The sequence below is a fragment of the Microplitis mediator genome, chromosome 10, assembly GCF_029852145.1.
Source record: "Microplitis mediator isolate UGA2020A chromosome 10, iyMicMedi2.1, whole genome shotgun sequence".
In the NCBI taxonomy this organism is placed as follows: Eukaryota; Metazoa; Arthropoda; class Insecta; order Hymenoptera; family Braconidae; genus Microplitis; species Microplitis mediator.
Window position 1 is genome coordinate 8,032,513 of NC_079978.1, and position 18,167 is coordinate 8,050,679.

Here is an 18,167-nt window from a genome sequence, read left to right on the forward strand (position 1 = left end):
AATTATTAATAAATGGAGTAAATAATTAATAAAATAAAATTTTTTAAAAATGCGCATTCAAAAAATTTAAAAATTCATAAGTGTATGTTTTATAAATATTATTTTTTTAATTATTTACTCTATTTATTAATAATTTAAAATTTGTCTGATGTTTGCTACATTCACATGATCCTGAAGTTAGCAGACAATTAGAAATTTTCGGTTTTTTTTTAAACAATTCAATTACAAAAAAAAAAAAAAAATTAAAAATATGCACATGTAGAAAATTTAAAAAACTACAGTTGCAATTTTTTTAAATATTTTTTTTTTAATAATTTGTCGTTTTAAAAAAATCCAAAAATTATTAAACGTCGGCTGACTTCAGTATCATCGAGAGTTTGCGTTTCGGATATTTTTGATTTCTTACCCCCACCATCAAGGCGCAAGCCATTGATATTAGATTTAAATGATAGTGGTAAAAACCGAAAATATATGAAACGCAGTTTCGCTAATCCAACTATACAATTATATACATATAAATTATAACAATTAAAGTCTGATTTAATTATCAGGGCTATTTATTTAGCTTCAGTAATTACTGAAAATTAAGTGATAAATAAGTAAATAAATTAAAGAATTTCATTTTAAAAATACTGTTCTTATTTTTATTTATAAATTAATATTTCTAACATTTTAAATTACTCGATTTAAATCGACAAAATTTTTAATAGTTTTAAATTATTTAATTTTTATTTAATGGTGAGCTTTTTATTATAGTTAGTACAGATAAAATTTTATTTTTTGTGTAAATGATTTTTACAAAATTAATTTTAAAAATAGTCGTTTTCAATGTCTTAATCATGATTTTCCTATTCATGGGTTGGTTACTTGGTGTTGTATGACCTTCTTGCATTGTGATCTTTAATTAATTGTGAATAGGTATCACGATAAGACTTCAAATGCTTTTCTAATGAAGCTTTGTATTTGTATGATATGCCGCAATGGTAGCATATATATAATTTTTTATTCATGTGTTTCTTTCGATGTATGTCTATTCTATCTGATCGAATTGTTTTATATTGACATATTTCACAGTAATATAGGCCAAATACTTTATGTACGGATTTATGCAATATTAAACACCCCAGAGTTGGAAATTTTTCTTCGCAGAACGTACATGTAAATTTTGCAGCCGGTGGAGTTATATTTACTTGTTGTTGCTCTAAATAAAAATAATTATATAACTAATTTTTAAATTATATTTAAATGATTTCGAATATAAATTTATTGGGTATATTACTAATTGGGCAAGAGATAAAATAGGCATGTAAATTAATTACACGGAGCAAAATGGGCCTTGAGAATTTAAAAAAGTGGTAATGCGGACTAAGGTTGAGCCAACCGAATTTAAAAAAAGAAATTTATTCGAACTTGAATAAATATGACATCAGAGTTTAATTTAATTATTATTTTTTTATTGAAATAAATTTTAGCAGAAAAAATTTACCTGACTTGAATTAAGATCTTGAATAAAATTTTAATTACAAGTTCATGTAATAAATTATTTATTAATATTTAGAAAAAATAAAGAGTAAAATTATTTTATCTTTGATCGATCATATATTATAGACTACGATAATAATTATAAAATTATTAAAATAATTAACATATTTAATTCATATTAACATGAATTAAATTATATACATAAATACCAAAAAAGTATTAAAAATTAAAATTAAAGCCTGTACCTCTTGTGATAAAATTAACATTGTTTATTTCTACGCGAAGTCGAACATATTGAAAATAAGAAAATCGAATAATAAAATTAATAGTAATGAAGAATATATTTATTAGAAGATAAAAACGACATGTTTGCGAGTAAAAAGCAAAATAAAATCTTAGTTATATTTTTATTATTATTTAAAATAAAGTTTCTCTGTACAGATGATTTATTCCTTCTTATGATCAAACCAATAGCTTCTCTATATCAAGAAAAATAATTTTAAAAAAATGAATATAAAGATTGTTGTTGGTAATAATAATTTTGTTGGTAACTAACTACGTCGATTAATAATCAACTAGATAATCGTTAATTGTCGATTTAATGAGTTATTATTATTTCTTTATAAGAATACCAAAAAAAAATAGACAAACATTTGATTGATTTACTGAACATGACTACACTGTAAAAAATTCGCGGAGTGAATGCGGATTAAATCCGGAGTGAATGAATTTTTAATTATTCACTCCCCTCGGAGTCGGGAAAAAACAGATTTCAGACTGCGGGTGATGTCAGCCAACTTTACCCTTGTCACACAATATACTATTTCATTTGTTTAAATTTTTAAATGATAAAAATAATTATCAGCACTTTTATCATATTTTAATTAGATAATAAATAAATATTATATTTTCAAAAATACATACGGACAACTTCATCCTGGTTCTCTACATCTGGACCGTTAGCTTCATCGTCGCTGGTTATATCAATAATTTCTGGCGGAGTGCTCATTTTGTCAATTCTTGTTATTTTTTATCGTATTGTTGATTTATATAACTTAATTCCTAGAATTAAATTACAAGTTACAAATAATACGTTCATATTTTTATGAACTACGATTAAAACATAGCCTAATTACCTGATTATTTATAACCGTAATTAAGCAGTGATGGAAATAATGTAATTTAACAAATTCGTAACTCAGATTTTGTATATATTTTTTAGTTAAATTATTTAATTGCTTATGTACGTTTTTTTTTAAATTAACTTCAATAAAAGTGCTAGATTTTTTTTTTTTCACTTCCAGTAGAAAATGGCGGCCATACATGAGATATCAAATTTAAATCAAATGAAAAAGACTATTGTCTTTCTAACAAGAGATTCGACAGTTAGTTTTAGCGCCACCTTTAATTTTAATTTTATAGTAAACTATAATTGGATTAGCAAGAGTTTGCGTTTCGGATATTTTCGGTCTTTTACTTCCACCATCAAGGCATGCTTTTTATATTAAATTTAAATAATGGGGGTAAAAAACGAAAATATCCGAAATGCAGTGTCCTTAATCCAACTATAAAATTATACATATTGTAGCGATTGGTATCTTAAATTTATATCACTTATACACTACAATGATAACAATGATTCGCACTTCCCTAGACCATTTACTAGCCGAAGAAACATAAGTACAAAAAAACAATTTGACAAGTATTATGTACGACTATTTTTTACAATTATGTACATAATACTTGTCAAATTGTTTTTTTGTACTTATGTTTCTTCGGCTAGTAAATGGTCTAGGGAAGTGCGAATCATTGTTATCATTGTAGTGTATAAGTGATATAAATTTAAGATACCAATCGCTACAATATGTATAATTTTATAGTTGGATTAAGGACACTGCATTTCGGATATTTTCGTTTTTTACCCCCATTATTTAAATTTAATATAAAAAGCATGCCTTGATGGTGGAAGTAAAAGACCGAAAATATCCGAAACGCAAACTCTTGCTAATCCAATTATAGTTTACTATAAAATTAAAATTAAAGGTGGCGCTAAAACTAACTGTCGAATCTCTTGTTAGAAAGACAATAGTCTTTTTCATTTGATTTAAATTTGATATCTCATGTATGGCCGCCATTTTCTACTGGAAGTGAAAAAAAAAAAATCTAGCACTTTTATTGAAGTTAATTTAAAAAAAAACGTACATAAGCAATTAAATAATTTAACTAAAAAATATATACAAAATCTGAGTTACGAATTTGTTAAATTACATTATTTCCATCACTGCTTAATTACGGTTATAAATAATCAGGTAATTAGGCTATGTTTTAATCGTAGTTCATAAAAATATGAACGTATTATTTGTAACTTGTAATTTAATTCTAGGAATTAAGTTATATAAATCAACAATACGATAAAAAATAACAAGAATTGACAAAATGAGCACTCCGCCAGAAATTATTGATATAACCAGCGACGATGAAGCTAACGGTCCAGATGTAGAGAACCAGGATGAAGTTGTCCGTATGTATTTTTGAAAATATAATATTTATTTATTATCTAATTAAAATATGATAAAAGTGCTGATAATTATTTTTATCATTTAAAAATTTAAACAAATGAAATAGTATATTGTGTGACAAGGGTAAAGTTGGCTGACATCACCCGCAGTCTGAAATCTGTTTTTTCCCGACTCCGAGGGGAGTGAATAATTAAAAATTCATTCACTCCGGATTTAATCCGCATTCACTCCGCGAATTTTTTACAGTGTAGTCATGTTCAGTAAATCAATCAAATGTTTGTCTATTTTTTTTTGGTATTCTTATAAAGAAATAATAATAACTCATTAAATCGACAATTAACGATTATCTAGTTGATTATTAATCGACGTAGTTAGTTACCAACAAAATTATTATTACCAACAACAATCTTTATATTCATTTTTTTAAAATTATTTTTCTTGATATAGAGAAGCTATTGGTTTGATCATAAGAAGGAATAAATCATCTGTACAGAGAAACTTTATTTTAAATAATAATAAAAATATAACTAAGATTTTATTTTGCTTTTTACTCGCAAACATGTCGTTTTTATCTTCTAATAAATATATTCTTCATTACTATTAATTTTATTATTCGATTTTCTTATTTTCAATATGTTCGACTTCGCGTAGAAATAAACAATGTTAATTTTATCACAAGAGGTACAGGCTTTAATTTTAATTTTTAATACTTTTTTGGTATTTATGTATATAATTTAATTCATGTTAATATGAATTAAATATGTTAATTATTTTAATAATTTTATAATTATTATCGTAGTCTATAATATATGATCGATCAAAGATAAAATAATTTTACTCTTTATTTTTTCTAAATATTAATAAATAATTTATTACATGAACTTGTAATTAAAATTTTATTCAAGATCTTAATTCAAGTCAGGTAAATTTTTTCTGCTAAAATTTATTTCAATAAAAAAATAATAATTAAATTAAACTCTGATGTCATATTTATTCAAGTTCGAATAAATTTCTTTTTTTAAATTCGGTTGGCTCAACCTTAGTCCGCATTACCACTTTTTTAAATTCTCAAGGCCCATTTTGCTCCGTGTAATTAATTTACATGCCTATTTTATCTCTTGCCCAATTAGTAATATACCCAATAAATTTATATTCGAAATCATTTAAATATAATTTAAAAATTAGTTATATAATTATTTTTATTTAGAGCAACAACAAGTAAATATAACTCCACCGGCTGCAAAATTTACATGTACGTTCTGCGAAGAAAAATTTCCAACTCTGGGGTGTTTAATATTGCATAAATCCGTACATAAAGTATTTGGCCTATATTACTGTGAAATATGTCAATATAAAACAATTCGATCAGATAGAATAGACATACATCGAAAGAAACACATGAATAAAAAATTATATATATGCTACCATTGCGGCATATCATACAAATACAAAGCTTCATTAGAAAAGCATTTGAAGTCTTATCGTGATACCTATTCACAATTAATTAAAGATCACAATGCAAGAAGGTCATACAACACCAAGTAACCAACCCATGAATAGGAAAATCATGATTAAGACATTGAAAACGACTATTTTTAAAATTAATTTTGTAAAAATCATTTACACAAAAAATAAAATTTTATCTGTACTAACTATAATAAAAAGCTCACCATTAAATAAAAATTAAATAATTTAAAACTATTAAAAATTTTGTCGATTTAAATCGAGTAATTTAAAATGTTAGAAATATTAATTTATAAATAAAAATAAGAACAGTATTTTTAAAATGAAATTCTTTAATTTATTTACTTATTTATCACTTAATTTTCAGTAATTACTGAAGCTAAATAAATAGCCCTGATAATTAAATCAGACTTTAATTGTTATAATTTATATGTATATAATTGTATAGTTGGATTAGCGAAACTGCGTTTCATATATTTTCGGTTTTTACCACTATCATTTAAATCTAATATCAATGGCTTGCGCCTTGATGGTGGGGGTAAGAAATCAAAAATATCCGAAACGCAAACTCTCGATGATACTGAAGTCAGCCGACGTTTAATAATTTTTGGATTTTTTTAAAACGACAAATTATTAAAAAAAAAATATTTAAAAAAATTGCAACTGTAGTTTTTTAAATTTTCTACATGTGCATATTTTTAATTTTTTTTTTTTTTTGTAATTGAATTGTTTAAAAAAAAACCGAAAATTTCTAATTGTCTGCTAACTTCAGGATCATGTGAATGTAGCAAACATCAGACAAATTTTAAATTATTAATAAATAGAGTAAATAATTAAAAAAATAATATTTATAAAACATACACTTATGAATTTTTAAATTTTTTGAATGCGCATTTTTAAAAATTTTATTTTATTAATTATTTACTCCATTTATTAATAATTTTAAATTTGTCAGATGTCTGCTGCTACATTCACACTCATTTATATTTTTATCTTCAGTTGATAATTCATTTATATTTATTTATTATTATATTTTATTATTTAAAATTATATCTTATCATTACCGTCATTAATTTCCTCAATATTTTTTTTATTTTCTTTTTTATTTCCCGCTCTGTAAAAATAATAACAATAACAATAATAATAATAATATCATGGACATGTGGGAAAACGCGCGTGTATCACATTGAGTTTCAAGTGTAAAAACAATCTGATAAACTTCATGTGATGATTCAAATATATGTATATAAAATTACTAGAACGTAAAATAATAAATAAATACAATGAGTGTAATTTTATAATTAAATAAATATAATTACGCTAAATAGAAGCAGTATTAAAATAAATTTCTTTACAATGTAGGCGATAACTATTAATTGCTGATACTGTAAATGCGTAATAATAAGTGATATTTATAAATTACAAACTATAACCTCACAAGTCCGCGGTTTTTTTATATATCAGATATAATTTTTTAATTAAAAATATTTTTTACACTAGAGTATGTATTAATTGTATAGAAGTAAATTTTAATTGTTAGTTAAAATGTCTCAGGTAGAATCATGTCAAGACAGACAAAATAATGAGTTTGAAGTTTTAAAGGTATGCAGAATATTTTTATTATTTCGTCATTTCTACTAGTAATTAAAAATTATGACATAAATTCTTAATAAATTTATTTCAAATTCTAGTCAATATTTGGGGAAGATCTTAAAGATCTGAGAAATAATAAAAATAAACGGAAATGGCAGCCTTTGAGTGTGAGTATGACATTGACACCATCACAGGGAATGTCAGGACCAGTACAAGTTTATGCACAAATAGACTTGCATGTCACTTGTGGGGATACATATCCAGAAGAGTAAGTAAATATATAAATATTTATCTGTTGTTTATTTGATAATAAAATGAATAATATGATGAATTTATTACTTGCAGTGTCCCGCATATTAAACTGAAAAATAGTCTAGGTCTCTCCAATCAACAAATAGCCGTTTTGTATTCGGAATTAGAAAGTTTGGCAGATAAGTTAAAGGGAGAAGTTATGATCTTTGAATTAGCTCAGCATGTTCAAAAATTTTTGTACGAACACAACAAACCGAGCTACAATAGCTTTTATGAAGAGATGGTGTCACGTCGTCAGGAAAAAATTCAATCTGAAATGCAAGAGAAACAATTGAAAGAGAATCAAGAACGTCAGGTTCGTTTTTGTATTTATTTATTTAACGCTTTCCAGAATTTACAAAATTTTACAATTTTTATTCGCGTTATCACAGTGCGAATAATAATAAAAAAAAAGAAATAAACATAAATAGTTATACAGTTTAATTATATGACACTGAAGTTAGCCGACGTCTAATAATTTTTGGATTTTTTAAAAAACAATAAATTTACAAAAAAAAAAATATTTCAAAAAATTGCACATATAGTTTTTAAAATATTCTACATATGCTTTTTTTTTTTTGTAATTTATTTGATGAAAAAAATAATCCGAAAATTTTTAATTGTCTGTTAACTTCAGAATCATTTAATTATTCTTAATTATTGGATTCAGTTTTTACTTTTATTTTCGATTTTTACTTGAATTGACTTTTTAAATGAATTTAGAGTAGTCATTGACTAATTTAAAAATTCTATTTCTGGGACCGTTTTGTATAAACGACTTATTGGAGTATGGAACTTCTAAAAGTCTATTTTCCCTTGGATTCTTATTCGCAACTGAACTTGATATCTGAAAACATTTCTGGAGAATCCATCAAATTCAGACAACTTATTGTTCAATTTTATTTTATTTTGGTATGTTAATTGTTTCGATGAATTACAGGTGCTGCAAGATGAAATCCAAAGACGTCAAGAAGCATTGAAGGCAGAGCTTCGTGATCGTAAAAGAATAGCACGTTTGTCTCTGGAATCAAATGAAATATCTCAGTCGATTCCATCGTCACCTCATGAACGTGTACGTGCGAACTCTCGAAGAAGATGTTTGAGCTCGTCTGAGAGTCCAGATAGTCCATTATCTGAGCGTCGTGCTACAAAACTGTTGCATTTTATAAGCAGTAGAGGAGAGAGACAAGTTCATTTAGGTAAATGCTTAGGCCATAGTGTTAAAGGATCAGCTGTTTATGCTGGTGTTGATATTGTTACTGTTGAGCATCTTGCTGTTACTGAATGGACACTAAAATGTTCATCTCCCAGTGATGAAAATAGCGAGTCAGAGAACTTTAATTTACAACAGTTGATAAAACAAGTAGGAAGTATTGAGCAGGAACTAAATCATCTGAAAAAATTATACCATCCTAATCTTGTTCATTATTTAGATATGAAGTATTTACAAAATGAAGACAGTATTGTCGTATATATACTCCAAGAATTTGTTGTTGGTACAACGTGTTCTTTTTTTCGAAAGGAAAAGATTCCTGTTAATATTGATATGTTACGATATCTTGCTACTGGGATCCTTTCTGTATTAGAGTATTTACATGAAAATAATATTACGCATAAAGATTTAAGAGATTCAAATATACATATAGACAATACAGGAAGTGTTAAAGTATCTGATTATTCGTTGAAGAAAAGACTTTCAAATATTTATCGTTCAAATTGTTTAGGTAAAGCCAATAATAATTTTTCTACAATTCAAGGCAGAGGAAAAAAAGAAATAGATATTTATAAATTTGGTATTTTACTTTTGACTTTGCTTAAAGTTAAAAAAATATCAGACAATGAAGCTGATTGGGGATTAAATATACCGTCGACATTGAAAGACTTTTTGTCAAAGTGTTTAAATAGTAATGAGAGACTACGATGGTCAGCAAAACAATTACAACAACATGGGTTTATTCGGACACCTTTTTTAAATGATATATCGTCACCAAAACACTGCGATAAACAAGAAAATAATTTTGAGCCGGAGGAGCCAACGTCTGATTCAAGAATGAAAAATGAATTTAAAATTCTTGAATCGTTGGGTGAAGGTGCATTTGGTGATGTTTGGAAAGTCAGAAATAAATTAGATGGTAGAGTTTACGCTATAAAACGAATTGCTTTGGATCCAAAAAGCAAACAATCGAATAAAAAAATGATAAGAGAAGTTAAATTACTTTCAAGACTGAACCACGAAAATGTTGTGCGATATTATAATTCTTGGATTGAAAATGTAAATGTTATTAATGATAAAAATAATTCATCATCTCCATCGGACAGTGTGTCTTTTAATAAAAGTAAAGTTAAACAGACAAAAAAAAATGATGTAGAAAGTTTGGAATCTCGGACAATTGACGATTCTGAAGAAGACAGCAGTAGTAGCAGTAGCAGTTCCAGTGATGAAGACAGTGAAGATGAAGGAGGATTTTTTCACTCTACGCAAAAATCTTTCGATTATTCAGACAGTATAGAATTTAAGATAGATAGTGAATCTCAAATAATTGATTCTAAGGCAGAGTCATACGAAACATCGGAAAAAATAACGAGCGAAGAGAACAGTACTATGGAACATACAACTAAATTTATGTATATACAGATGGAGTTTTGTGAAAAAAGTACACTGAGAACTGCAATTGATAATAATTTGTATGAAGATAAAGATCGTGTTTGGCGGTTGTTTAGAGAAATGGTTGAGGGTATCGCGTATATTCATCAACAAGGAATGATTCACCGGGATTTAAAGCCAGTAAATATATTTTTGGACAGTAATGATCATGTTAAAATTGGCGATTTTGGTTTAGCGACAACAAATATATTGTGCTCGATTGTACAAACAATCGATAATGAAAGAGAAGCTGAAATAGAAAATAAAAATGATATTATTCTCGATGAGCCGAGATCAATGACTGGTCAAGTGGGAACTGCTCTCTACGTTGCTCCGGAGTTGAGAATTGAAGTAGCAAAAGCTCGATATAATCAAAAGGTTGACATTTACAGCCTTGGAATAATACTCTTTGAAATGTGTTACAAACCACCTGAAACTAAAATGGAGAGAGTTACTATTCTTCAAAAAGTAAGATCTAAAGAAATAATTCTTCCTTCTGATATGACCGAGACTGAAATGCCACATCAAATTCATCTTTTGCGGTATGTATATTCATGAATAAGAAAAGGTTCATTATTTTATTGACTTAAATCCTTTCAGTTGGTTGCTCAATCATGACCCTAGTCAACGACCAACAGCTCAAGAGCTTCTAACGTCTGAATATCTACCTCCACCGTTGCTAGAAGAGGCGGAATTACAAGAAATGGTACAACACACATTGTCAAACAGTCAAAGTAAAGCTTACAAATATATGATTGCTAGTTGTTTTGTCCAAGAAGTCACTCCAGCTGAGGATATTAATTACGATATGAGTGTACCAAACAGGCCAGCAACCAGTTCATCATTAGTAGTAAATATGCTTCTGCACGAGCATGTTAAATCTAAAGTTATTGATGTATTTCAAAGACACGGAGGTGTCTATTTAGTGACGCCATTATTGATGCCCAAGTCTGGGCAATTGTATGATTTTACCGAGACTTGCGTTAAGTTAATGACACATTCTGGAAGTATTGTAACTATCCCTCATGATCTCAGAGCACCATTTGCGCGATATGTCGCGTGGAATAATATTTTACATTTTCGGAGGTATGCTATCGAACGAGTATTTAGGGAGAAAAAGGTATCATTTATCACTAAAATTGATTTAACTAATAATTTTTTGTTTATTTCACTTGATTATATTTACAGGTTCATGGATTTCATCCCAAAGAACTTTATGAATGTGCATTTGACATTATAAGTTCAACTGTAAATTTAATGGCTGAAGCTGAACTTATTCGTATTGCTTGGGAAATTTTTAATGAATTCTCTGAAATGCGTCAATTCGATTTTACAGTCCGTCTAAATCATACTTGTTTGTTTGAAGCGATTTTTATGTATTGCGGAATCGGACCAGAAAAATTTCAAGAGATCTATTCAATATTTGGTGATGCACGAGACGGCAAGTGTCAAAAGTTTCCAAAGCAATCCCACTTTAGAAACGTAGGCCTAACTGATCAAGTGATAGAAACACTTTCTACTCTATTTAATACTGAAAACAATGTATTAAAAATTGCAAGTATTCTTAAAAAACTTACCATCCGCACGGGCGACGCTGCTATTTTGGCAAAAAATGCTCTTGGAGAAATTGAGACTGTCACTGCTCATATTGAAGCATTAGGAGTCAAGGTACACTCATTTTATTTTTAATAATATTTTTTTGCTTTGCAAATAAAATGTTTTTCAATAAATTATGATTTTTTTTAGTGGCCAATTGTCATCGCACCTCTTTTGGCTCACAATATGAAGCAACATAGCGGTATAATTTTTCAAATTACTTGTGATTTAAAACGCCGACGACGGCTTGTTGGTCAAGAAGTAATAGCTACAGGTGGTCGATATGACAAAATGCTACGATCATTTGAACGCATTTCAGAACGTTCAGGTTTAACGAGTAAAGAAATATCACACCATGGTGTCGGTTTAAGTATTTCTCTTGATAAATTAGTATGTGCCATTCAAGAGATGTTATTAGAAGATTCAAATATTGAAATAAATATGAAAAAATTTGGAATAAACATTGCCGTAGGATTCATTAATAAGAAAAATAAACGAGAACATAAACTAGCAGATCTTTTCCGCGAGTTATGGTCTCTCGGTCTTCGTGTAACTAAACTGGATCTCTACAAAACCGAAGAAATTCTCGAGTATTGCCGTGAGAATTTAATTCCTCACGTAATTATACTAGACTGTGACAAAGATAATCTACTATTATATTCTTGGGAACGTAAATTGAAGAGATTTAAGGAACAAAAAGTTTCTATTAATGAAATTGCAGATAATTTACAAAAACAAAATACGAGTTTACAACAAACAGATCCACTGCCTGTTTTACATAGATCCGAAAGTAAAACAAACACTATGGAATCCACTACTAATTCCCCAAATATTTCAATAAATGTTAATTTTAACTTTGTACTCTCTGAAAAAGATAAATTATTAAGTAGCGGACGAAAAAGTTATAGAAATTCAATGCTAGCTCAGTTATCATCTTCTTTACATCGAATTTCATGTAAAGATCCTATCGAAGTATTTGCTGTCTTTCTTGAAATGCCTGTAATAAAGACAATGTTTAGTCTTTTAGAAGTTGATGAAAAAGAACAAGATTTTCAGAAGAGCGTTCAGCTTATTATTGAAGAGTACGTATTATATTGCGTTACTAATTCCAAAAAGATATATTTTTATACCCCTTTTTTTAAGTTTAAGAAATACTTTAAAGCCAATAGGGCGTAAAATTTTTTTTTATTGTCGTTCATTTTGAAGACTTGATTTATAGCTGAAAATTAAAAAAAAAAAATACTGCAGCTTTAAAATAAGTCTACAATATGATTAGCAATTGAAAAAGAATTATGGCAGTGTTACAATTCTACTCATAACATTTCTACTCAAGGGAAGTAGCTACAACTCTACTCACTCACAACTTTACTCAGCCTCAACTCTACTCATAGTTTTTTTTACTCAGGTTTAACTCTACTCAATTACATCTTTACTCAGCTTCAACTAAAATCAGCGACAACTCTACTCACGTATTTTATTTAGCCTATATATAAAATAGCAATTCTTTGTGAGTAGAGTTGTAACTGAGTAAAGATATAATTGAGTGGAGTTAAACCTGAGTAAAAAAAACTGTGAGTAGAGTTGAAGCTGAGTAAAGTTGTGAGTGAGTAGAGTTGTAGCTACTTCCCTTGAGAAGAGATGTGAGTAGAATTGTAACACTGCCATACGCTCATTTGGTTTTTAACTTAGTGACCAAAGCCAAAAGGACGTATGAAAATATGTCCTTTTGGAATTAGTGACGCGATATTTTTATAATTTATTATTTTTCTTCTATAATATTTCTAATAATTGATAATAAATTTTTTTTAGACATCCGTATCATAAAAAATATATTAAACAAGTATGCGACGAAATGAGCAAAGTACGAAACGAAAAACAACGACCTATACTGGTTCTTTACAGTCTGTCTGATAGCCGTTACATGATTTTCATATGAGGGCATTTGTACAAATTTATATTAAATAGTTCTATAAACTTGTACATAAATATTTTTAATAAAAATTTATCATTGTTTTTTGTATAATTATCAATTAAAATTTATTACTTACTAATTACATTACAAGAATTAATTATACATAATAATCATTACGCAATTTTATTACATCTGCTTTTGAATTTTTATATTTTTTCAAAATTTTTAGTCAAGAGAAGACATGTTTAGTTTTTATTTATTGCAGTATAAATATTATTATATTTAATGCAAAAAATATGTCAATCGACTTACTGTATACAGTCTGCCCTAGAACTTGCCACCTTCTTTAAGTTCAAAGTGAATAACCAGCTGAGTTTGTTTGGAAATATCAATAATGATAAATATTACATTCGCATACGCCATTACTCCAGTATTAAAAACCGATGCATTTAAATTTACATTTTTTACGCAGAGTTTAATTGTAAAAAAAATAACTTTCAAAATTTAAGTTATTAAATATTAATTAATAAACTGTGATAAATTATTTTGAACTTATTGAGCTCGATACTAAAAATATAGTTCCGACTTTATAAATATTTCTTGGTAACATATTCTTCTTACTGTGGATTAAGTGAAAAACGTAAGAAAAAAAGGTTGTTAAGTTTTTAATTACAACTTCTTAGTTTGCTGTTACCAGTAGGTATATTTATCATCCAGCATTCAAGTTTAAACTTTGAAAAAAAAAAATCATGAAGCTGCAAATGTACAAGTGTTGCTTGTGGTCTTTAAAAACTGGAGTACTGATTTTTGGAATTTTTGAAATAGTAAGTGACTGATCTATTAATCGAAAGAAAATTTTGTTGTCACTAATTTTATGAACTTGTTATTCTGCAGTTTCGGTTTATATTTATTGTAGCGGTTGTTGGAGTTGATCTTAATAATTTGGGACTAAATTATACAGAAGATGGTGAAGATGTTTATGAACCTCGGATTTTAGATGATCCAGAATTAGTTTATTTTTTTGTTCCTCTTTGTTTTATTATGCTGCTATTCGCGGTTTTTATGATTTGGGGGTCACAAAAGGTCTGTCCTAATATTTTTATGCTATTAATATATGTAAATATGTATATATACATTTAATTTATTTATATTTGTTTACTTATAACATATGTATAAAAAAATTATGATACTGAAGTTAGCCGATATTTTCCAAACGATAAATCTAAAAAAAAAATTGCACTTAGAGCTTTTCAAATTTCCTACATGTGCATATTTTTAGTTTCGTTTAAATTAAATTGTTGAAAAAAAAAAATTAGAAAATTATTAGTTGTCTACTGCTAACTTCAGGATCATGAAAAATTATGAAACTTTTTTTCTAAAATGACAAGTAAAATGTAATTTTGACTTTAATTTTACTAACTTTGAATTATTTCTTCAAAATTTTGAATGAGTGTGAATGTAGCTGACAATTAGAAAATTTTGGAACAAATAAATAAAGTGTGAGTATTAGGGTGTGTCATTTTAAGGCTATATTTTTTTTTTTACTGCTATACCAGAAAATCTGGTAGTCTATAGAAAATAAAAAATTATGCCGCTGGGATAAAGGGTTTAAGTCCAATAGCGGCTTAGCTCATCAAAAAATTCGATTTCCCATTTAAATAACACGGGAAATTTTTTTTTTTAACTTTGAGTATTTTTAACTCGTGAACAAATCAATAGATCGAATTGACTAATACACCTTTTTGTAGGAAATTGAACGCTCTACAAAAAAGGTCTCTTATCATTTTTCGATCAATCCATCTGTTCTAAAGTTATTAGAGCTCGAAGTCAAGTTATAGTAAATTTCGAGATCTTTTTACTTTTCCGGCAAAACTATCAGACTTATCATAACATGTTGTAGGGTCTTTTTTGTAGACAATTTTATCCTCTACAAATTATTATCAGTAAAGTTTTTTCAAATTCCGCATTGTTTTCTAGTTATTTTAATTTCAATGTCGAGCTCTTGAAATCGATCAAAACACTACTTTTTTAAGAGCTTGAAATTAAAATGAAAATAACTAGAAAACAATGCGGAATTTAAAAAAATTTTACTGATAATAATTTGTAGGAAATAAAATTGTCTACAAAAAAGATCCTATAATGTTTTGTTATAAGTCTGATAGTTTTGCCGGAAAAGTAAAAAGATCTGGAAATTTACTATAACTTGACTTCGAGCTCTAATAACTTTAGAACAGATGGATTGATCGAAAAATAATAAGAGACCTTTTTTGTAGAGCGTTCAATTTCCTACAAAAATATGTATTAGTCAATTCGATCTATTGATTTGTTCATGAGTTAAAAACACTCAAAATTTAAAAAAAAATTTCCCGTGTTATTTAAATGGGAAATCGAATTTTTTGATGAGCTAAGCCGCTATTGGACTTAAACCCTTTAGCCCAGCGGCATAATTTTTTATTTTCTATATACTACCAGATTTTCTGGTATAGCAGTAAAAAAAAAAATATAGCCTTAAAATGACACACCCTAGTGAGTATACATATAGAATAAAAATTAAAAAATGCGTATTTAGATAATTAAAAAATCAGTACGTGCATTTTTTTAAATTTCATTTTAATAAATTCATTTATTTATGTATTTAAAATTCATAAATTGTCTCATATCTGCTACATTCACACATAAAATTTTATCATCATAATGTTTTTACTCTTTTTAAAATAAAATTCTCAATTTTTTTTATTTTATTTACAGGATAATTACAAATTTATAATGCCGCATTTTTATGCACATTTGTTTTTCATTGTTTCACTCACTATTACTCAAGTGTACGATATTATTTTAGAATTTGCTTATTATAACAATTTTGGAAATGGTCTTTTTGCAATCGCTAAAGGGTTTCTCGGAGACGGTAATTAGCAATTAATAATATCTTATAATTAAAACACATTTATTAATTTTAAATTATAAAAACTAAAAGATAAATTAATTAATTAACTCGTATTTTCAGCGGCTGATATATATTTTTGTGTAATGACGTACAGTCGTATAAAAGAAATAAAAAGTGCAAAAAATATAATATATCCTCTGATATATTAAAAACCGAAATTACTAAAATAACTTCATTTTTCGTAATATTATACTTGCATTGCGCTAATGGATATGACGTATGATATTATTTACAATTTTTTACATCAATTAATAATTTTAAAAATTCAACTTTTTTCACTCCTCCATTGGGTCACGATCTGAGCACTTTAGAATTTCACCAATTTTTTGATTTATCAAAATGTTTATAAATTTATGACAAAGACAAATATATAATATATCAATAAATTTATTTAAAAATAAAACTCTTTTAAAGTTATAATAGAATTAAACACTACACAGAAGTCAACAAGATTATTTTATTTATTATGGATGTTGTTTAAATTCCATAAAATTTGAAATTGATGATAAATTCAGAGTATCAGGATCGAATGAGTCACATTGTTGGTAAGTTTAATAAATAAATTAATAATTTCCAATAGTTATCGATACATCTGCTTATATATTAATAAATTTATTTATTTATTTGTATATAATCATGTAAGATAAGCACCGATTTGAATGAAAACTTATGTGACATCGAAAGAAGAAATAAATAATATTTCCAGCATGCAGATGTCTGAAATGAATTCATGAAGAGTCTGCTCCGAAAAGATGAAAAATTAACATAATGAAATTGTTTTAAGACACACAGATTTTAGTGATACACTTTTACTTTATTATTAAAATATAATTGGAGTATAATAATAAATGTAATAAAAGCAATTTTTCAATTTTATTATAAAAGTATTGACAGTGCTTTGTTGTTTTAATTTTTCTCTCATTATTCAGCATTAAAATATTCATTTGAAAGTTAAAATTTGAGTTTCGATTTATAAACATACAATGCATTAATTTATGTTATTAAAATACATTTAGTGATATCTGTTAGAACAGCACGAAAATTCGGAATTTCATGAAAATCGCAGAGTATGCCAATAACTAATACATTTTCGAATAAATCATATAAATTGCTTCATGTTTATCAAAAATGTGTTAAAAAAATTAGTTTTTTATTGACATTGAATATAATAAGTAAATTATTACAGTGCAGTCAGCGAAAAGCTGACAATTTTTTTATGTTTAAATTAATAAATTAAATATCAATAGATAATAATTTTTAAAAATTCGTGTGGAGGATTTTTAGAAATCTCTGTGTGTATACTTCAAATATTTTTTTATTAATATTTAATTTAGTAATTTAAAGATTTCAAATTATCAGTCATCACTGTCAAAATTTCACTATCATAAACATACCTGATAATATCAATAATTAAAGCTGGGCGGTACTAAAAGAATTTTCGAATTTTACTTTCCTTTCAATTTATTGATCAATTATTATTATTATAGAAATTTTTATAGCTTCCGAAAAAATGTGTAAGACAAACTTTTTCGGAAGGTTTTCACCATTACAGTGACGTAATTATTCAAAACGTAATTAGAAAAGTAAAATTTAAAAATTCGGTTAGTACTGCCCACCCTTAAAGCTTTTAGTAGACATGTTTTCGCAATAATAAATACCCGTGTAAAAAAATTGGTTTCAAAAATGTTCCTGACAGTTGTTATATCCCGCTTGCCGGATAAA

General features: G+C 26.9%; 2 protein-coding genes and 2 long non-coding RNA genes across 4 annotated transcripts; 3 read left to right on the forward strand and 1 right to left on the reverse strand.

The window, feature by feature from the left end:
- Positions 1–339: 339 nt before the first annotated feature.
- LOC130675875 (uncharacterized) lies at positions 340–3,182 on the reverse strand. Its single transcript, XR_008991350.1, has 4 exons — positions 3,062–3,182; positions 2,619–2,884; positions 2,407–2,544; positions 340–1,201 (listed from the first exon to the last, which is right to left on the reverse strand). It is a non-coding gene; the product is annotated as an uncharacterized LOC130675875 (long non-coding RNA).
- A 45-nt stretch (positions 3,183–3,227) lies between these two features.
- LOC130675873 (uncharacterized) lies at positions 3,228–6,083 on the forward strand. Its single transcript, XR_008991349.1, has 4 exons — positions 3,228–3,348; positions 3,526–3,791; positions 3,866–4,003; positions 5,209–6,083. It is a non-coding gene; the product is annotated as an uncharacterized LOC130675873 (long non-coding RNA).
- A 613-nt stretch (positions 6,084–6,696) lies between these two features.
- Positions 6,697–13,612, forward strand: LOC130675598 (eIF-2-alpha kinase GCN2-like). The gene is made up of 8 exons (XM_057481375.1): positions 6,697–7,067; positions 7,157–7,326; positions 7,404–7,665; positions 8,290–10,535; positions 10,594–11,113; positions 11,182–11,661; positions 11,740–12,671; positions 13,399–13,612. The coding sequence occupies exons 1-8, from the start codon at positions 7,011–7,013 to the stop codon at positions 13,523–13,525; spliced, it is 4,794 nt and encodes a 1,597-aa protein (XP_057337358.1). The 5' UTR covers positions 6,697–7,010; the 3' UTR covers positions 13,526–13,612.
- Positions 13,613–13,816: 204 nt separating this feature from the next.
- On the forward strand, positions 13,817–17,336 carry LOC130675599 (uncharacterized). Its single transcript, XM_057481376.1, has 5 exons — positions 13,817–14,325; positions 14,396–14,584; positions 16,250–16,406; positions 16,506–16,990; positions 17,089–17,336. Exons 1-4 carry the CDS (start codon positions 14,251–14,253, stop codon positions 16,592–16,594), a joined length of 510 nt encoding a protein of 169 aa, XP_057337359.1. The 5' UTR covers positions 13,817–14,250; the 3' UTR covers positions 16,595–16,990; positions 17,089–17,336.
- The last annotated feature ends 831 nt before the right edge of the window (positions 17,337–18,167 follow it).